Here is a 23070-nt window from a genome sequence, read left to right on the forward strand (position 1 = left end):
TCATAATAAAATATCATGACCAATCACATTCCTAGCCTCTTTCACAAACCCACCTCCTCTCAAATTTGCTACCCACTAAACAAAATTCAATTCCTTACAATTAATGTGACCTTTGAGTTTCTTAGAATTTTAGTATAAATATGCTACACTCTCTATGTAGTCACTTACACATTTCAATCTATAATATCTATATATACCTATAAAAGTGTGGATAGTGAGCATTGTTTTTCAATTGTGTATTGACAAAATTAGCCTTCTATCCACACTTCTTTATTTAAATATTAAGGACAATATGGGTATTGTTAACTTGGCCCACCACTTACCCACATTTATCTCAATTTATCATTGACACTAATTAGTTGTGATCATTATAACTAATTAACTAGTGATAAAATGAAATAACTAATTAACTATTGATAAAATGAAAACTATAATTAAAAATCAAACTTAAAATCAATATAACTTTTAATAATTTTTTTGGTTATTGTTAATTTGTTTTTAAAAAATATTAAATATTAGTTGTGATCATTATAACTAATTATAATAACTTAAAAATCATTGTCACTAATTAGTTGTGATCATTATAACTAATTAACTATTGATAAAATGAAAATAAAAATATAATTAAAAATTAAACTTAAAATAAATATAACATATAATAATTTGTTTGGTTATTGTTAATTTGTTTTTTTAAAAATATTAAATATTAAACACAATACAAATGATTAGTTGTCATTAGTGCACTAAACTTATTGTAATTTATATTCGTTTAGTTAATGTTTGATTTCCTTTTTATCGATATTGAAAGGAATTTTTTATTCCTTCAATATTTCGGCCCTAATTAATTGAAAATTATAAGATTTTGCTTTCTAGACAAGATATGATATTTGGTAAATATTGAGTGTATATTTTCGAATATGTTAATGATATATTTGCCAAAGTTTAAATTAGATCTTGATAAGGTGATGATTTGACATAATATAATTCGATATTATCAAGATTTGATTTACAAGATTTGATAGAGTTTATTTCCTACTAAAACTAGTTTTCTTATTTATGTAGGACTCTATCTAAGGCAATCTTCAAGATTTGGATGCTTATCTATAAAAGGATATTTTCACGCACAATAAAAGTGAGAGCTTCAGACGAAAAATACTCTGCGCATACTCTGAAAAATTCAAGGAAGATCTTGAAGAATTCTGAAGCAAAGTTTGCAACCATCGTTGTTGCATGTCCCCGTATCGCCGTTCGTGTTGAAGACATCAGAGACAACACTGTGGGAACTGTGTTGTTGAAGATATTTTATGTCTCTTCAATTTGGGCTACGGGAGTTGCATCCAATATCTTTTATACTCTTATTGTATTTTAGGATGCAAGTTTGATTTCTCAACTCGTTGAGAAATTTAGGATTTAATGACTTTTCGTAAAATCACTAGGATTACTTTGTAAGACTATTCTTACGTTTACTAGTGATATTTAGCCCTAAGGCACCCGCACGAGTTTTATACTCATGCAAAATTATTTACTTGTGTTTTTATTTACGCTTTAAATTTTCGCTGCACTGTGTTGTCTGTGGTGTTACAACACAAACGACAACACTGCCTTATTTTACATAACAACCACGTACACCATTTCTTTCAGATATAATTGTCATTTTATATGTAATCATAACTATATATCAATATAATTGTAATGACATGAAATGAATGTTACAAGGAAACAATGTCCACCGAGTTTTAGTTTGTTAGAAATTTTTTTGGTAATCATTTTCTATTTATTAATAAAAAAATTAGTTGATATATGACCAATTATTATCACATGTTTATTTCAATCAAGGTTAAAATTAGCTTGTTATTTTCTATTGTTATGTTATACTCATGATTAATAATTGGCTATGTGATTTTTTTGTGTTATTTCCGTAAGAGTTTTCTTAATTACATAATAATTATTTATAATAATTTATTTATTAAGTTTATTCAATGGATGGTGAAATATCCCAATAAATAACATTATTTATTTAAGTTAGAATTTGAAACGGAGTCCAAGAAAATTATTAAAATAGAAAATTAAAGTTGAGTTATATTTATATTAATTTAGTTTGTAGCCACGTGCATATGCTCACTTGTAATTTGAAATTATACTTCTTTAATGGATAAATAATTAACTATTGATAAAATGACAAAATTAATAAACAATTAAACTTAAAACTAATGCGATATTTTCAATGGTTTATTCTATTTTTGCATTTTATAATTTATTTTATCATATTAATTTGAGTCATATAATTGTCCTAACTTGATTGTACCCAATAATATATAGTTAATTTTAATTTAGAATTTATTAAATGGAGTTTGTAAAATGACATCATGATTGTAGTTATTAGAATTTATATTCTATAATCATTATCTAAAATTATATAATTTGGAAATCAGGAAAAAAATCAAAATACTTGGTCAATTTTTTTATTAATATTATAAATTATTGGTAATAAACCAAGTATCATTTATATTAAAAATTAAACTAAATTAAATTAATAAAAGAGGTAGTCCAATATTCAATAGTTTCTACTTAAATAACATTAAGAACCAATAATTATGAACAATTAAAAATAAATTATTTATCTATTCCATATAAATGTACAAAATAATTAACAAGATCGTAGATAATTTAACTTAATTTTATATGTTCAACTTCTTTGATAGACACCTTTTATTGGTTAGTTATGAACATTATAGTTTGATACATATTAATGTGATCATTAGTTATCATTATATATCTGTCAAAATTGTTGATTTATTTTGTTTTGTTACTCGTTTTTTATTGTATGATATGTGGATGGATAAACATTTTTTAAAATATTTGTTTCAATCCATATTGTTATATATGTGTTAAGATTATTATATTATCATTTTCTAATAACACAAGCTTTATAGATTAATTTTTTTAATTATATATAAGTTTTTAATTCATATTATATTTAATTGGTGTAAACGTGCATCGCACGTTCTTTTTGCTAGTTCATTAAAAAAGAAGAAGAAGCAAAAGCCTCCATTTTTTTCCCATGTATTCATTTTCCACAACCTTTCTCTTCACATTTCTATTCCAGCATTTTATCTCTTGTTGTGACAGAATATGGGAAGCAATTCAAGCAACACTTTAGCATGAAATTCTCACATTCTAGAGCATAATTCGGTAAGTGGGCTTTATGTTTTAAAATCATAAATTATGCTTTAAAATTTTGATGGTTCATATATATTTTGAAATCCTTGTTATGTACTTCTATTCGAAATATGATTTTGTTAAAAGTGTTTTTGGCAATGTTATGACTCGAATTAAGAGTGGAAAAGAAATTTTCGAAAACATGATATGATAAGGCACTGATGCTGTGGGTTATAATAATCGTTTAAGGCCTCGTCCCTTTAGAAGAATAACGCGTAGGGACTGATTATAAGTTAGCCACGAATAAGAAGATGAATTTCAGTGTCGGGTCAAGTTAAGTTCAGTCATGTCAAATTTCGTTATGATGTTTTTGTTATGTTATGTTACGATAAGACATGCTATGATATAATTATGTTTTGAAATATGTCGTAATCTAAGTATGAGTTTTCTCAAATGAATATATCCATATATATATTTTTATTTGTATTGATTGTTCATGTTGTCAAAAAAATGTATGTTATCACATGCATTTGTCTTGGATTTGTTTTTAAGTGTGAATAGCCAAAGTCAAGGCTAGCTAATTAATGCCTAGCATGCGTGATCACATTTGTATGGTATTGTGTATTGTAAATCATTGCCTATAAAAGGCTATCAGATGAAGTGAACGAAATATAATTCAATTCCTCCAATTATTCTCTCCGATTATTTCTTGTTTCTCTCTTCTTCTCGGTTGTTTATTCTTTTCTTTTGATCTTGTTTATTCTTGTCTGGAAGAAATTTCATTGAAATTCAACATTTTCAATATTGAATATACTGGTATCCAACAAGGACACTAACTAAAGTAACAGGGAAAAAAGAAAAAGAAAAAGTTGACCCTGGTAAATTAAATTACGATCGATATACGTACATGGACAAATGAAATAAATTATTTCGATCAAAGAGACTGCAAAAGGAAAAGAAAATTGTTTAATGAAGCAATTTAACGAAAACTCGAGTGCAATATTGATGTGGACATGGCAAATGCATCATCACAATGGAAAAGGAAAAGTGAAGAATCAATGACAGATTTGCAGCGTTAATCTACTGGAAGAACACCTTGTAACTACGTAGCGGCACTTTTTGGTAGGTCGCCTTCAGGAGATCGAAGAACAATGGTAGCTTAGCGAAGGCAAATAGCGTCACGGGAACACAAGCAAAGGCATATATTGGAATTGCAGCAAACCTCAGCTGATCCCTCAAGATGAATGTATGCCCCGCGCAGAAAGACACCAGCATGGCAGCTATGGAAGCAAACAAAGAAGTTAGCCCATTCAACAGCTTTCCGGGAAGGTTCCCCTTGAAGTCGCGTTCTTGACACCGCGAAGTTATGATCGCCAGAAAGAAGATAAGGGCGGTCACCGATAGGCAGAGGGCTATGAGCGAAGAGATTGAGAAAATGTTGAATGCTGTGTAATCTGTTAGTATGGGGCGCCCCGTGTTGTCGTTTATTCCTCCGGGGACCGCGGCTGACGTAGCGAATGCAACGGCAGCTATCAGTGTAGCCACGACTGAGCAGGATTCTGAAGTTTTGATGAGCCATTCCGTCCCTTCTTTCACCAGTTCTTTGTGTGTATCTGTGAAGACTTGCCTGGGGGAGTGGCCATTCTTGTTGTAGTGGGCTAAGTAATGCGGGGGAATGGAGTGCTTCACATACTGGTGGATCAGGGTATGTACATACATTTTGGAAACTTAGATCTCTTCAATTCCAGTAGAAATATCTATAAACAAAAATTGTCAGATTATATATATGTACCTTATACCACTTGATCTCCCATTGCATCTGCAGAGCAGCGCCTGGAATGCGCCAAGGCGGAGACTGTCCCATAGTCGCAGCAAGGTGCAGGATGCTATTTCCTTGATTATCCACTTGATGGAACATGTCTTGCGCGGGCTTCCTCTTCAACAGCAAATCGAACACATGTGTTTGCCTGTTTTCAGCTGCTAACAGCAACACATTCTTTCCGTGTAAATTGAGGTCCTGAATGGCCACGGGGCACTTATTTAGGATTTTTTCTACTATTTCTGGGATTCCCATTTTTGCTGCTAGCAGCAGTGGAGTTTCATTTCTCTTAACTGCATCAAATAAACAAATTTCTTGATAAGACATCAGTTTCATCTATACTAGAAAAGGAATTTTGGCGAAACTCGTCTTTCCATACTTCCATGAGTCCATCAGAATTGTGTAAGATGGTTTTGCCTATAATGCTATGAAGAATTCTTCAGAGAAATAGTCTTATTCAATATTACATTGAAAAGTTTCGAGGATGGGTTGTGTTCACAGTTTTTGGAAGAACATTCGGTTGCAATCTTGAATAAGAAGAAGTCACATATTTCTGCCTACCTAAAGTAGTTTCTTGAACCATGTATATATTACATGCATTATTGTAGAAGTTTACCTGACTTATTTTCTTCCTTTTCTTTATCTGTGTTGTTTTGATCATCGTTCGATGGACTTGGTTGAGCATCAAGTCCATCTTCTGAAGGGAGGCTATCTGGAGGCATAACACGTCCTAAATATAGAGGTTCTAGTTTCCTCATAGGCTTTTGCCCGTTACTGTCATACTTGCTTCTATCATACTTGTCATATGTGTATGTGGAATCAGACTCGATCATTGTCTCCATAATCTGAAGTGCGTGCGTGTATCTTTGCTTCTTCTCTTGAATCTTCTTTATCCTCCAAAAGCCTGCACTCAACAACAGGATTCACTTGAAAGTTACTGTGGCCAATCCCAGAAAAATTCACTCATTGGTTTCAAATTATGAACTACTGTGAGCAAAAGAAATTAGAAGCTAGAAGGAAAAAGAAAATCATACTTACCGACCCCCAAAACAGTTAGGATGACTTTAACCGCAAATTTAAGAAGCAAAATAGCCGTGGTGTAGTTGGGTGGAAAAGAACCTCGGAGTTTGCTCTTTTCCTCTGCAGATTTAATTGCAACAAGAAGTATACAGAACCTGTTACTAGAATTTTCTAAATCATAAATCTTCAGATCACAACTTTATATGGAAGTGGAGTTTATAAGTGATTCTATTGGATGATTGGGGACCTCCATGAAAGCAATGCATATGTCATAATTTTGGACTGCAATAATTTACATAGAATGCTAGCTCCCATTTGAGGTGGTAAACACTTTTCACTATATTAAGGTTTCAAATGATTTAACAAGGACTGCAAAGAACTAGAAAAAAACGAAAAAGATGCATGTTTTTGTAGCTCAAATCAAATTGGAAGAAATCCAGGCTAAAAAACATATGTGAAAAGTGATGGCTATACAAGGAATCCTTTGAATACCAGAGAGTAAGCTTGAGATTTTTCATGCATATTCAAAATTTTACTCTTTCATGTTGCGTAACCGAATCTCATGGCGGTCCGGTTCACTGAAAACCTGGTCGAAAGCCGGCTAAAGGAACTGAATCTATGGCAAGAAGATATGACTACGGCAACTCGTCGAAAAATGTGAACAGAATACAACGCGCACCTCGCAATTCATTTCTTATTGTCTGCTGACCTTCAACGTCATTTAAACCTCCATTTCCTAGGTTGCCAGTATTTCTTCCAAGACCAGCTGAAGATAGAAGGACATTTAGGTTCAGAAAACTTGAGGTTTATAGAAAATAAGTTTGTTCTCATGCATATCTTTATACCTTGGAAACTCATATAAATTGGATTCCAAAAAAATTGGAAGATGTTCACACAAGTCTGGTAATTCTCCGGGTAATGTACTCCACTTTTGGGAGAAAACACATTTTGGTCAGTCCCAGGATTATGGTTCTGTAGCTTCAGCTTATCAATAAAAGTACCTTGATCAGAAACCACAGCTTGTTTAGCATACTCCACTTGGTGAAAATATGCATGATAATATATGTAAGAGGAAAGGAAATTCATACAGTGGTAAATAATGGAGTCATAGAGTCCAATGTGACTGCTGCTTTTGAATACACTAGGCTTTTTGGCCAGAACATGAAGGGGCGTTTCTCCTTCGACGTTCACGGTATTCACCAGATTTGGTAAGTAGCTAATAATCTGGTAAGCTAACTCTGTTGAGGAAAACACATGAAACTTGTCATCTCCTGTCTGATTAGGAGCTTCGCCGGATTGCGTAAGGAAGATTTATCAAAGGTAGAAAGATAAATAAATAGGCATTTCTTTTGTCTGCATAGCTAAGATCTCAGTGTTAATTTAAATCATATCACTATGAAACAAAAAGATGGTTCTTCTTACCAAAGTATGCTCCAGCAATAGCCGTGTGTAAAACAGTATTTCCATCGATGTTTCGTCTACATAGTGATTCTTCTGATTCTTGATATTTCTTCTCTTTCTTGGCCTGCGATTCTTCTAATTCTTGATCTTTCTCTTCCTGCAATTCTTCCAACTCTTGATCTTTGTCTTCCTCTGCCTGCGATTCTGCTGATTCTTGGTCTTTCTTTTTCTTGGCCTTCATGTAGATCTCGTAAAGGCATGTAAAAGCTTTTGTGTTTCCATGACAAGCTGCAACAAACAATGGAGTCTCACCGTTGACATTCCGGATGGTGACGAGTTTCGGATGCCTTGAAGCAATGGATTCACATATAGCTACCCATCCAACTTTTGCAGCCAGATGGAGAGGTGTGTTTCCTTTGTCATTTTGCATCGATAATACTTGGAACGCATCGTTTTGGGATATGGAATGCAACATAGTGGTGACATAATTGGCGAGGCAGGCTTGATGGTGAGTGGAGATGGCCACATGCAAAGCTGTGTCTTCAGATTTAGTGAGCTTAGCCTTTTGAGACCAGGTATAAGTGATGTAAAATAATACCACTTCTGTCCATTCCTCTTGCATGGCAAGTTTAAAGAAATGAAGCAATGAAGCATTATTTTCAATCATATGTTGAGGATTAATCATGTTTGATTTATGCGATGAATCATCAAAGTGATCCATGATCATAGTTGCATATATATAGGTGGTAAAGGGTGAGGGGCTCGAGAATATATATTGTAATAGTGATAATCTTCTGTCTTTTTTTTTTTATTTTTTTTATTTTCTTTACATTAATTATGTATGAGATATTAATAAACATATATTTAATTATAAATTTTTCAATTGCATGGCACGTACTCTTTTCTAGTTTATATAAATGTACAAAATACATCAAAAAATTATGAAATGGAATTATAAAAAAAAAAAAAAAAAAACACACGTACAGTTTTTTAAAAAAAATAATGCTTTTAATAAAATATGATTGAAATTTTATGAATTCCATTTAAATTTTATGAAATTATAAAAAAAAACACTCCTAAAAATATATATAAATAAAATTTAAAATTTTTAAAAATTTCCAAAAAATTTTCTAAAAAAATGGTGCGCGATCTGAAAAAAAGTATGATAAAAAATAAGTGAGTACAATCATGGAATATGATAAGTTTTTTAAGATACAAAATGTCAAAATTATATTATAATTTAGAAACTTTTTATTAAAAAAAAAACAAAAGCTAAAACAAACATCGCAACATTGCTTCTATTTTTTTGTTAAAAATTATAGAAGTTGAAGCAAAAAAACAAATATTCACAAACACCCCAAAACACTTACACCAAACTGGAACCTAGAAAGTGTTTCTTAAAAACTCTATTAAACACTCCTTAGACTCATTTAATTTATTTCTAATCAAAAATTTCATGCTACATAAGGGTGTATATAGATATTTGTGGTCAATAAACTCCGAATATATTGATAATATACACTTTTGAAAGCATTATTAAGAAAATGCTCTTGAAATAGTATCTCATGATTTCATCTCCCTTGGTCCCGACATTGATTGATCGCTAGAAACTTACGAGACTTGTTTCACAAATAGGTATTTCTCGTAACATGATGCCTACATTTTTCTATCCACATATTTAGGGGCTAGGAAAAATCATTTTGATCTTTCACCTGTTAGTTTTCTAACGGCAACGCGAAAAAATCTAAAATTTACAAGTACAGGATCTTTTCATCAAATTTCACACGAAAAGGGACTAAAACGATTTTGGTCCCAAATAACGATAGAAAAATAGTAATTAACTCAGTTACGTGCACGATCTATAAATTCTACCAGTTATGAGACAGTTAGTATCTTGTCGTGGAGAATATAGAACAAAACATATTGTTGAAAATCTGAATTGACTGTAAGCTAGTACATAACATGACTGAATTAAATAATATGGATGCGTTGGAAACTTAAATCACGCAAAGCATTTAAATCTGTACTAGATTATGCTAAACTCTTCAATGTTGGACACACTTTAGGTCCCTTTTAGCCACTTCTCTCTTTAGTTAGTTGTGTTATACTATGTTGTCAAAGTGCTTAAGCAGTAAAGTTTTTTCATCACTTTAGTCCACTAGAAGGTAGGAATTGATGTCTTAACAACAAATATTAAGATAATACATGATAGTTTTTTCTTTTCTTTTCTTTTCTTTTCTTTTTTTTTTAAGTGACAAGTTGGTTTTATTTTTTATAAGTAGTGAAATCTTTTTATTTACTAGAAAATTGCACGTACAACGCACGTGACATGTGATAATAATTTTATTAGTTGATTGTTTAATCTTTTTTTAAGTGTTATATATTTTACTATCAATTTCAAACTTCGGTTATAATGATTTGATCTCTAATTAGTTATTGAAGTGAGATCATTATGTCTTTAATGTTTTCTCTTTTACGATCAATTTGTGGTATCTAATCGATGCTTTTATGTTTTATACCTTGACTTTAATTTATTTTTTTAATTAATGACTATAAAACAATAACATATGTTATATATTTGTCGAGAAATGTAAAACAAATACATTTATTTTTTTTATAAATCATAGGACTGAGCGTTTTGCATTTTATTAAAAGCTATATATAGTTGATGAAATATAATCGTGCAATTCAAATATTTTAATCTGTGTAACAGTTCAAACGCTACATTTTGATTGTTTTACATAGTAAAGAGATAATTATTGTACCCAATAATCTCATTTCCAATAATTATGCTCGTAATCAATGTGAATCGAAGTCATGACATTCACTTTGATACATATTGTATGGCCGAATGCTTAATGCATTTTCAGAAATTATAGTCATTGGTAACAATATTAACCTAATATTTTAAACTATATTGTATCTCAAATATCATGTTTCGATTGTTCTTCTCAGTATAAATAGTTATTGCACTTTAACAAAAGTAATATATGTTAAATAATAATTTTAATTTTATTTATTTGCAAGTTAAAACGGTAATTTATTTGAAAAAATAATAATTTTTTAGTTCCATTAACACATCACATTTTGATTTTTAGTCAATTGATTTGTCAAATTTAAGATTTGATACACTAACTTTTAATTTTGACTATTTTTAATCCAATTGTTGACATGACATCTAACAAGTCAACAAATTTTGAAGTCGCATCATTATTATAAATTATAATGCCCATGTCAATATTTTTCGATGCAAAATAACCATTTTTCAGTGTCACCACAACATTTAGGTCTAAATAGATTAAAATAAAATTTAGTCTACAAAAAACAAACTTTGAAACTTAGTGACCAAAACCTAAAATTTAAAAATTTAGTGAAAAATAATAATAATTTTTTAATTTAAAAGTTTTAGTTGGAGATAAAATTTGATCTTCTATGAATAAAGTGTATCTAAATTATAATTTTTTTTTTGCGTCTGATAAAACATGTTGTCCATATGACTTGCTTTGATTTTCAAGTTTTTTGCGCATGCATAATACATTCACAATTTTCTTGTGTATATTTTCTAGCGTATTAAATAACTTTGTTTCGTTAGCTTTGAAAATCAAATTTTATATACATTGAATAATAATTTATCATATAAAATAATTAATGCCCTAACAAAAATACATTACAAAATAAATTTTTCTAACACTAACTCTTATGTTAAATTATTAAAAAATTTATGCCAAAAATTAATTTAGTCATACAATTATTTATTTAATTAATGATAAACATAATTATTTCATAAATTTGTCATAATATTATTTTAAAATCTAAAATATTAATACGTAGTAATTCCCTTTTTTATTTTCGTTTTCTGAAAAATCATATATATATATATAATATGCAACAATCAAGGTAAATTTTTTCTTTATAATTTTTATTTCTTCAAAAGTTGTAATTTTTTTTTCAGTAAACTATCATAGTTAGATTGCATATTGATCACCATTAGTTTTATAATATTATTCCTAAAATCTGGAATACCAAAAATTTTAGTTAAATTACTAAATTCAGAAAAAAAAAAAATAAACGAATTAAGACGAATTGATTGGATAAAAAAGAAGAATATCTTTTATTTATATGTGAATATAGTCTCGATTATTTATGATATGATTTTACTTGTCTTGAACAAGATGGCTAAGTTAATGATTCAATTTATTTTTTTTTTCGTGAAACTATAATGACCGAAATATTATGTTAAAAAGTTTAGAAGACTAAAACACAGCGACGCTGATAAAGATTGAAAGTAAGTTGTAAAATAATATTTTTTGTAAGATTAAGATAACTTTAAATTAATAAAACTTTAACTTTAGAACATGAATTAAATATTAATAATTAATTCACATAAAATAAATAAATAGACATAAATAAATACTCATTGAAAAAAGCTAAAAATGACATAAAAGAACCTTGAAAATGACATAAAGTTAGTCATTAAATGAAATAAAATAAATACAAAACTATAAATTCATAACTAAATGATCACTTTTATATAGATAAATATTATATTATAATATAATTCAAAAATCAACATGAGTTAGTTATAATTATATATTTTTTAATTTGAACAAAAAAATATCAGTGTTGATTACACTTTTAGTTCAACACTAAAATATTTTTAATCCTTAAAATTTTTTAAAGGATTACTTAGTTAGTTATCATCATTATTTTTATAATCCCCCTTCTTAAAAAATGGAATACCAAAGATTTGTGTTAGATTACCAAATGCAAAAAATAAACTGGTTGATTGAATAAAAGAGGGTAATACATTTCTTATACAAATGAAATAAAATCTTGATTTATGATATGATTTTATTTATTTTGAATAAGACGGTAAAAGTTAATAACTCGATTGAATTTTTTGTTTTCTAAAAGTTTAATAATAAATTATGTTAAAAAATTTAAAAGACTAAAAACATAACGATGGAGATCATAAAGCTTGAAAGTAAGTTAAAAAAATTAATAATTTTTTTAGATTTATAGGCAAAGAAAAAATATAGCTTTCAATTGATAAAACTTTCGTTTCGAACATGAATTAAATATTAGTAATTAATTTTATCTACAATAAATACATAGATACAAATTAAATATTCATTGAACAAAACTATACAATGAATAAAAAACCTCAAAAAACCCTAAAAATGACAAAACTAATTACATCAACATGAAACTTACTTGTAATCAAGTATTTGTTTACCTTCGATTAAACATATAAATGTTGTTGATTACACTTTTAGTTCATCACTAAAATATTTTTGGTCTTTAAAGTTTTATAAAATCTTACTTAGTTAGGCATCACTGTTAGTTGTATAGTTATTCTTACTAAAAATAGGAATACAAGAAATTTTAGTTAAATTACCAAATTCCAAAAAAATAAAATTACGAATTGATTGAATAAAATATGAGATACATTTCCTATATAAGTGGAATAAAATATCAATTTATGATTATGATATGATTCTATTTGTCTTGAATCTGATGATTAAAATTAATGATTCAATTTAATTTGTTATTTGTTTAAAAGTTTAATGATCAAAATATTATGTTAAAAAATGTAGAAGAATGAAGACTAAAAACATTGTGTTGAAGATAAATGTTGAAAGTAATTTCACAAAATTAATAAATTTCTTTAATGTAGAGAAAAAATTTTAATATAGCTTTCAATTAACAAAACTTTAATTTTAGGACATAGGTTAAATATTAGCAATTATTTTTACCTAGTATAAATAAATAGATACAAATTAAATACTCATTAAATAAAACTCAAAATGACAAAAAAAACTCAAAAAACATTGAAAATTTCAAAAAATTAACCATTAAATCAAATAAATTAAGGATACAAATAAAAAATAATTTTAGGATATGAATTAAATATAAAAATTAATTTTACCTATAATAAATAAATAGTCATAAATTAAATTCTCATTGAATAAAACTACAAAATGACATAAAAAATTCAAAAAGTATTTGGAATGACAAAAAAATTAACTATTAAATGAAATAAATTGAGAGTAAAAATAAAACTTTAATTTTAGTACATGAATTAGAATAAATAAATAGTGACAAATTAAATGCGCATTGAATAAATCTGTATAGTTATCATGAGGAAAATGTGTTAATTTCTAAATTTTAGAATTCAATCTACTCAAAAAAAAAAAAAAAAGATAAACTGTTATCATTTACCTGAATATGTACATGTAAATAATAATAATTTATAAAAAACAAAAACAAAATCCAAAAATACATTAACAATAATAATAATAATAATAATAATAATAATAATAATAATAATAGTTATTATCATAATTATAATAATAGTTATCATGGGGAAAATGTGTAAATTTCTAAAATTTAGAATTCAATCTACTAAAAAAAAAGATAAACAATAGATAAATAAATAAATAAATAAATAATGATAACAAATTTTTTTTTGAGGTAAATGATAACAGTTATTTAAATTTTATTTTTTAAAAAAAGTAAAAGCAAAAATAAAATAAAATAGAAAGAAAATATAATTGAGTAAGCGATAGTGTTGGGATCGGTTCAGAGGGTAGAGGGGGGGTGAATACACTCTGAAACTTATTTTCTTTCTTTTCAAAATGATCAAGTGAAGTTTAGTTCACTTAATCTGTTTTCTCAACTTTTAAAACGGTTTGAACAACTTAAATAGTGCGAAAATAGTTCAGAGGTTTTAGTGATGTAAAGGCAAGTTATAACACGATGTATGAGCAATATATAAGATAAATATGCAATAAAGACTAAGGCACGATTTATGGAAGTTCGAAGGCTTAATCCTTCTACGTTTCCCCTTCTTCCACTTAGGAAGGAATTCACTAGAAGACTTTGGTTATTACAACGTCTTGCAATACACCCACTTCAGACTTAGGACTTATCCAATGCCTAATCCGAAACTCCTAGATTTACACAGATAAGATTCTCAGTTCTTATCAGACTGGTGAAAGCTTTCAGAGTAGCTTCAAGTCTCTTCAATAATGAATACAGTCCGGTTGAGCTTCTCAAACTGCAGAGCGGTCGAGAGGCTTGGAAACCCTAGGATGATCCTTGAAGATCAGATATGTAAACTGTAGGCGAGGGTTTATTTGAGCAGCAAGTGAATGATCTTGTAAGTGTGATCAAGTATTGCTTCAGTATATCAGATGAGGACTTCTGATAGTATTCAAGTGATTGAGTTGATTGAGATTTTTCGTGTTGCTTGTCTTCTCCTTTTACTTCTTGAGCAATCTTCCCTTTATATAGGTCAATCATCAACGTCTTTATTTTGAATGTTCTGATGCTGCATTGAATGCACATTTAATGCTTCATAAATGCATTGATGATTCTGTATGAAGATCGTACACTTCTTTAAATGCAGACAACTTCCAGAGTCCAAAACTGGTATAAACGGTCGAATGCTTTATCTGTAGCCATTCTGCATTTTTGCCATTTTAGTGCAACCTGTTGTCTCGATGCAAGAGTCAACAGATCTTCTGATACGCCGGTTCTGCTTTTAATAAAAGATCTTGCAAAGAACGTCTTGTCTCAAGTATTTGTCTTGAGATATCTTGATAAGCAGTTGACTTTCTACCGGTAGAGAGATTTATCCTCTGCTGGTTTGAATAACCAGTCGATAGGCTTGTGACTGCAACCGGTCGAGAGACAAAGGCGGTTGACAAGCTTCCGGTAGATAACTTGAAGGGTTTAGACGGTTGCGGTAGGAGTTGTAGTAGATTCCTGAAGTACAAAAAATTGGTAGCACATTCCTATACAATGAGTTGTTGTTTGTTATCACCAAAATGTCGGATTCAACAATTTCCCCCTTTTTGGTGATGACAAAACTTAAGTGCTCCAAGAACAATATGAAAGCATTAAAATGAACTTAATGAACTTCATTGAGAGAATGAATTTCATTAATTACAATAAGCATTCTTATTACACCTACTGAAGAAAAACAAAATGAGATGCAGCTGCGATAAGTAAAGAAGAGACAAGTTGTTCATCTTTTGAACCAACTGGCTCCTCCTGACCTATCGCCTTCTCTTCTTCTTCTGTCGGCTTCTTCCTCACGTCTTCTTGCCTCTGCTGCTCTTCGTTGCTCTTCTTTCCCCTTTTTGGCATCACCTTGGTTGAGTCGAAGGATGATCTCAGTGAGTTGAGTGCCAAGGCAGGCTTGCATAGTATCAATTTTTGCATCTAGTTGAGCAAGTAGTGTAGCTTGCATAGTGTCCATCCGATCATTCAACTGCCTATAAAGGCGGTTTTCGGATCTGACAACCTGTTCGAAGATGATAGAGAGCGTTTTGATTTGAGTGCGATGATGGGCAGTGATCTCTTTGGACAGATGAGCAAGGTCTCGAAACACGGTCTCAAAATGCCGAATCATCGTCTGGCGTGAATTGTCAACCGATAAGGATGAGTTTGTGATGTCTTGTGAAAAGGATCGAACTGTTTGCATGAGCTCATGAAGCCTATTTATCAAAGTGTGATCCAGAGCTGCGGCCATGGCTTCAATTAATGAGTCATCAGTCTGAAGCATTTGACTCTGTGGGTCATTCCTTGGTGAAACCGGGCCAAACTCAAGATGATGTGGTGCTGGTGATCTGGCTGGTGAGCTAGCTGATTGACCTTCCAATAGTGGTACAGTTGGAGATGTAGGAGTCTCGACTGCAGCCAAGATGGTTGGTGGAGTAGCATGATCAGCATTCGGTTCATCCATTAGGAGATCTTCCACAAACTTTTCAGTAGATGGAGACGGTTGAAGTGCTGGGTCAGCATCAGTCACTGGCTGTTCTGGAGGTGCAAGTGATACAATAGTGCTTGGTATCTCTGTTGGGGGCACTACTGCTTCACTGCTGCAAGGAGCCTCTGTCACAGAGGTGACAGGAATTTCTTGTTCAATCACTTCGAAAGAATCTTGTGGACGACAGGGAGAGGTGTGAGCGGTCGCCGCTGGAGATGAGTGAGCAGTCACAGCTGCTTTTGGTTGAATTACTGCTTGGACTGCGGTTGAGGCGGGGTCGACCGATGAAGATGCTCCCACAATCGATCCTAGAGCGGATGACTGATATAGGTCAGCAGTGATGAGACCGGTCAGAATCCCATCTGAAAGAGTAATAGCAGAGACGTCTTCTTCACCCTGATCTTGGGTAAGAAAAGTCTTCATCATCACCTGTGCTTCCAGTCCATAAGCCTGTAGACAAGCTGCTGAGGCCGTAGTCTTTACGTTGTTAAGAGCTTGGAAGTGCTGAAGTAGTTGAGTGATTTGACGTAGACTATTCTGTAGTCCAGTCAGAATCACAAAGTCATCGGCGGCAGTAGGACTCTTGGATTTGAAGTTCTTGACACGCTCTTGACAGGCTCATTAATCAACAAAGATAACAGGCTTCCTCGAAGCTTCAAGTCGATGAGCTGTCTGCTTCCTAGAGCCTCCACGATGTCTTCAGTGTCAGCAAAAAGAAGCATCTTCTGCTCAATAACGTTCAGAGCTTTCCACTTAGGAAATATTTGAGCAAGCGTCAGGTGAGTACGGGAATGATGCCATCTGTCAAAGCGCTGTAGGTGACGCTTGACAGTGCGGAGAACATGAGAGATGATCAAGTTGAGCTCCACAGTAGCTGCTGGTTGAGCCTTAGGTGAGTAGATCATCACACCTTTTCCTTTGTCCTTGGGATCAGCGAGAGTGACCTTTGGAGTTGATGAGGCACCTTCCCTAATTATCACACCCTTGGTAGGACGTGGAGCAGTAGTAGCAGTGGTAGTAGTCTCGACCGTTGGCAGAATTGGTGTTGGAACGGTAGCAGCAAGTCCAGAAAGGGACTTTAACTTCTTGTGCTGCCTCTTCTTCTCGCCTGCAAGCATGGATGGCACAGCTGCTTTGGAGACAGAAGGAGATGACTTGCTGAAGGCTTGAATCAGTGGAACGTTCTCACGTGATTCTTCTTCAGAGTCAGACTCTATGATAAGTTGACGCTTGGCAGATTTCTTGGTGTGGGCTGGTTTGGCCGCTACTGGAACTGTTGAAAGCGGTTGAGTGACAGCAACAACACTTGCGGTTGAAGGCAGAGTGTCGACCGCAACCTCTTTCTTGTTCAGAAACATGAAGATTGTAGACTTGTTGAGCCATTTGGTGGGATGCAGAGGCTCAGTCTTGGAGAAGTCTACTCCAAGGACGCTCAAGATGTGGCAAATTTGCAGAGCAAATCCCTCGGATTGCCCTTTTCCATTGATCATTTCACATAAAGTAGTGAACAATATGTCTGACCAGTTGATGTTGATTTTGGAGGCGATACAAGCCATGTATTGGAATTTCTCCATCGTCACCTTGTCGTATGATCTAGCCTTGGCAAGAAGATTCTTGGCCACGATGTTGGTCAATAGCCTGAATGGAGCTTTAAGAGATGTCTTCTGAGCCGGCAGTTTGATCGGAACATCAGTGGTTGAGAATTCCTTCAACCAGTATGAGCAGTTACCATCGGGAAGATCCACGCATTTTGTCAAACCCCTGGAGGTCAGATCAAATGTGCTGGCGAAGAAATTTTGATTGAAGGAATAGGACTCTGTCCGGATCAAGCATTTGACAGTCCCATGCTCAATTTGAGCGGTTGCAAAGAACTCCTTCAAGACAGGCAGATCGCAGATGGCGCTGCTTCCCAAAAATTTCTTCAGTCCAGAGGCTTCAAGCATGGTGAAGACCTCAGTGATTCCTGCATTGTTTGCCTCAATAACGGAATCAAATTTGATTGCAAGGCAAGTCTTCTGGATCGACATGATAGCTGTAGATAAGAACTCGAGCAGAGAGTAAGCAAAAGCTTGATAGTAATACGATAGAATTTTTAATGCAATATGAAAGCTTTAGCAACGGTGAAAGGTTGATATACGAGTGTAAAGAAGTATATATAGGAAGCTATGGGCCATAGGATGACGTCATGAAAAGTATTTTTGAAATTCAAAAAGTTTTGAAGAGTATAATCACCGCGCCCAATTAATGTCATTTGGTTCAAAGCACAAAGCTGCTAGTACGGAGCCTGTCAGAGACTAGCTAAAGGCGGATGATATGCCAATATTTATGGCAATGTAACAGCTAAGCTATTAACGTCATACTAGCAATCATTCCCCCTAAAAACATGCATACTAACTTAGATCTACTAAGCCAAGAATATTTCGAAAATATGAAAACTTAGCGTCTGGTAAAGGCTTGGTGAATATGTCTGCTGCTTGCTGATCGGTAGAGATGTATTCCAGCCTGATTTCCTTCTTTAAGACATGATCTCGGATAAAGTGATGTCTGACATCAATGTGCTTTGTCCTAGAGTGCATCACTGGATTGTGAGTGATGGCTATGGCACTTGTATTGTCACAATAGATTGGAGCTTCACTCGACCGGATTCCATAATCATTAAGCTGCTGTTGAATCCAGAGTATTTGAGCACAACAGCTGCCAGCAGCGAGGTATTCTGCTTCGGCGGTCGAGGTAGCAATTGATGTCTGCTTCTTACTTGACCACGAAATTAGTCTATCTCCAAGGAATTGACATGTGCCACTTGTACTTTTGCGATCAATTCTACAACCTGCATAATCTGCATCTGAATAGCCAATAAGATTAAGATTTGAATCTTTGGGATACCAAAGACCCACATTAGTAGTTCCTTTAATATATTTTATTATTCGTTTGGCGGCAATGAAATGAGATTGCTTAGGTGCTGCTTGAAATCTAGCACATAAACAAACTGAATAAATGATATCCGGTCGACTGGCAGTCAAATAAAGCAATGAGCCAATAAGGCCTCGATACATTGTTACCTCGACCGGGATTCCCCCTTCATCTTTATCAAGCTTGATTGATGTACTCATGGGGGTAGATACAGTTGAGCACTGTTCCATTCCAAACTTCTTTACCAATTCCTTGGCATACTTGGATTGATTGATAAATATTCCAGTTTCAAGTTTCTTTACTTGCAATCCAAGAAAGAAATTTAGCTCGCTCATCATGCTCATTTCAAATTTCTCCTGCATCATCTTAGAGAACTTTGAGCACAACTTGGGGTTAGTTGACCCAAATATAATGTCATCAACATAAATTTGTACTAGTAACACATGATCACCTTTTACAAATTTAAACAAGGTCTTATCGACCGTTCCAATTTGGAAATCATGTTCCAGTAAAAATTTTAGTAATGTATCATACCATGCACGCGGTGCTTGTTTTAATCCATAGAGGGCTTTGTCAAGTTTATAGATATATTGAGGATGAGTAGGATTGACAAAACCTGGTGGTTGTTCAACGTACACCTCTTCTTGAAGTAGACCATTGAGGAATGCAGACTTGACATCCATTTGATAAACTTTAAAGTCCTTGAAAGCTGCATAGGCAAGAAAGATGCGGATTGCTTCTAGTCTTGCAACTGGTGCGAATGATTCCTCAAAGTCTATGCCTTCTTCTTGTCTGAATCCTTGTGCAACAAGTCGAGCTTTGTTGTGCACAACAGTGCCATGTTCATCGAGCTTGTTACGAAACACCCATCTAGTTTCAATCACATTTTGATTTTCCGGTCGAGGAACTAGATGCCAAACATTGTTGCGGGTGAATTGATTCAACTCTTCTTGCATAGCTTCAATCCAGCTGGCATCTGATAGAGCTTCATCTATCTTCTTGGGCTCTACCTGAGATATGAAAGCTGCATGCAAGAATTCATTAATCATTTGACCACGTGTTTTTCGAGGAGTAGAAGGGTCACCTATGACCAACCCAGGTGGATGATCTTTGTTCCACCTAAAATAGTTCCCTAAAGGGTTGTCATCAATTGGTTGACGAACGTCCTCGTTTACTGGATCATCATTGGCAGGAGGATCGTTATCAACCGGTGGATCCTCTTCTGGCCTTGTTTGATCACACACGGTAGAGGGAACTGGATCATCCTTCTTTGGAGGATATGGATCACTGTCACTCTCTTCCTGTAGATTTGTGTTTTCCAGTCTATGACTCAGATCATTTATGCTCCCTTGAGTTTGTTCTGTACAAAGAGTAGACTCATAAAAAACAACATGAATGGTTTCCTCGACCGTTAGTGATCTTTGATTGAACACTCGATAAGCTCTGCTAACGGCTGAGTAACCAATAAAAGTTCCTTCGTCTGCTTTGGCATCGAAGGCTGTCAAATGATTTTTGCCATTGTTGTGGATAAAGAATTTGCACCCAAAAATTTTGAAGTATGAAATATCAGGTTTTGTGCCATTCCAGATCTCATATGGAGTTTTGTTAAATCGTTTATTAATCATATATCTGTTTTTAGTATAGCAAGCTGTGTTAACTGCTTCTGCCCAAAGCCTTTGAGAAACATTTGAATCAGCAATCATAGTTCTGACTGCTTCTTTTAAAGTACGGTTCCTTCTTTCAGCCACCCCATTTTGCTGTGGGGATCTAGCAGCTGACAACTCATGCTTGATTCCCTGATCATCTAGATAAGTCATAAGAGCGGTGTTTAAAAACTCAGTCCCTCTATCACTCCTGATTCTATCTATCACAGTGGATTGTTCATTTTGCAAACGTTTAAAAAGCTTAATCAAGTGAGGTGCAGTTTGATCTTTTGAAGAGAGAAAGATGACCCAAGTAAATCGAGAAAAGTTATCTATAACAACAAGAGCATATCTCATTCCCCCTATACTTCTTACTGGTATAGGACCAAATAGGTCCATGTGAAGTAAATCTAAGCATTTGGAAGAAGACATACACCCTTTATTTTTAAAGGTTGCTCTCACCTGCTTTCCTAGTTGACAAGCAGGACAAACTTTGTCTTTTATAAAATCTCCTTCAGGCAGACCAGAAACCAAATCATGCTTCCTCAAGTTAGAGATGGACTTAAAATTTAGATGATTTAACCGCTTATGCCACAACCAATGTTTATCATGATGAGCAGTAAGACAAGTAGGTAAAGAAGTATGTGAGCAAGACCAGTTTACCTTGTAGGTGTTTAGGTCTCTTACACCGGTCATAAGAGTCTCACCTTTGTCATTTTTGATAATGCAAGTGTGTTTGTGAAACTCGACCGAATGATCATTGTCACATAGTTGACTAATACTTATCAAATTATAGCACAGTTTGTCAACAAGCAACACATCTTTAATAATGATGTTACCATGGATAATCTTACCCTTACTCACGGTTTTACCTTTGGAGTTGTCTCCAAAGCTGATCTTTGGTCCTTTGCACAACACGACTTCTGTTAGAAGTTCTGGATTCCCTGTCATGTGCCGTGAGCAACCACTATCTAAGTACCAGGTAGTGTCCTTGATAGAAGTGGTCTTCTCGCCCGTTTGGACTTTTAGTACCTGCAAAAAGTGAGGAACTTTTGGTACCCATATCTAGTAGGGTCCAGGTCGGATTAGCCCTTTCGGGACCCACACCTGGAACACCCTTACAGGTTTGCCCGTGTGTGTGTCCAGAAATCTGTGCGGTCGATAAGCAGTAAATGTGTGTGCTTGTGAGGTTGCTATGTGCTGCTTGCCTTTTTGATCTTTATCAGTTAGCCTGTACCTCTTTTGAACTGGCCTGCAATTAAAGTACTGGTAAGGCTTCTCCTTTGACCATCTTCTCTTAGAGTAGTTAGACTCATTCCATGGCCTTTTGAAATTAGATTGGTTTCCCTTTCTTCTTTCATTAGGTTTTGGTTTAATCCAAGTTCCTCTTTGATTAGAGATCTGGGGATCCACATATCCCAGCCCTCTATGCTTAGAGCTTCGTTCGTTAGATACTTTCTGATTTTTGTCAAAGCTGCACTCATCATGTTCATATATCGTGCTGGACCTGACAAATCTTATTTTGTTAAGATTGCCTTTGTCCAGGCTTGACTGAATACAAGATTCCATAGACTGTTCATTTGTTCCAAACCCTAGACCGGTTTTGTCATGTGCCGGTCTTTGGATTTCTTGAATCTTGTCAATGGTTACAGAAGATTTATTCCAAGCCTTAATTGTTTCAAGTAGTTTTTTGTTCTCAGTCAAGGTTGCTTGGAACACTCTTTTCAAGGTGTCATTCTCAGTAGCCAGAAGACTTAGCTTGACCTTAAGACCATCAAGCTCTTTTCGCTGCATGCAGCTTGACTCGTTTGACTTATCTTTTAGGTCAGCTCTTTCTGCCTTTACCTCCTCGAATTCCTTGGATAATGTTTTGTATTCATTAGCCATTTCGTGTAAAGCAGTAACTAGATCACTGTGAGTAAATTCAGGTGAACCAAAGTCAAATACCTCCTCAGCTTCTTCTTCGATGTCAGCCATAAGGCATTCAACCTTTTCATCATCGCTGTCATCTGAAGAGCTTCCGGTATTGGGGTTGTCAGAGTCAGACTCAGCCCACTTGATTTTGCTTTCGTCTGCTACTAGAACCCTTTGGTTTCTTCCTTTTCTAAACATCCTCTTGTCCTCCTTGCCCCTTCTTCTTTCAAAAACTTGCTTCTGATCATTGCTCTTAGGCTTGGTGCAATCTGCAATGAAGTGGCCTGGCTTGCCACAGTTAAAACAAGTAGGACCATCGTCTGTATGGTCCGATTTATGATAATTTTTAAATTTAGAATTGTTTTTACGCATAAATCTACCAAATTTCTTGACAAAGAGTGTCATGGCTTCGTTGCTGATTTGCTCAG

The 23070-nt window shown here is 33.5% G+C and overlaps 1 protein-coding gene across 1 annotated transcript; it reads right to left on the bottom strand.

The window, feature by feature from the left end:
- Window positions 1–4221: 4221 nt before the first annotated feature.
- LOC140876450 (uncharacterized) lies at window positions 4222–5747 on the bottom strand. Its single transcript, XM_073280420.1, has 3 exons — window positions 5595–5747; window positions 4952–5271; window positions 4222–4851 (listed from the first exon to the last, which is right to left on the bottom strand). Exons 1-3 carry the CDS (start codon window positions 5734–5736, stop codon window positions 4240–4242), a joined length of 1074 nt encoding a protein of 357 aa, XP_073136521.1. The 5' UTR covers window positions 5737–5747; the 3' UTR covers window positions 4222–4239.
- Window positions 5748–23070: the final 17323 nt, after the last annotated feature.

Source organism: Henckelia pumila, chromosome 1 (assembly GCF_033568475.1).
Source record: "Henckelia pumila isolate YLH828 chromosome 1, ASM3356847v2, whole genome shotgun sequence".
NCBI classification, from domain to species: Eukaryota; Viridiplantae; Streptophyta; class Magnoliopsida; order Lamiales; family Gesneriaceae; genus Henckelia; species Henckelia pumila.

Excerpts from the sequence above, each read along its gene's own strand:
- LOC140876450 (XM_073280420.1), bottom strand. The coding sequence starts at position 5,736 with ATGAGGAAACTAGAACCTCTATATTTAGGACGTGTTATGCCTCCAGAT. Across the intron at positions 5,272-5,594 it reads AAAGGAAGAAAATAAGTCAG|TTAAGAGAAATGAAACTCCA; the intron begins GTAAACTTCTAC and ends TATTTGATGCAG. Across the intron at positions 4,852-4,951 it reads GGGAGATCAAGTGGTATAAG|TATGTGAAGCACTCCATTCC; the intron begins GTACATATATAT and ends CTGATCCACCAG.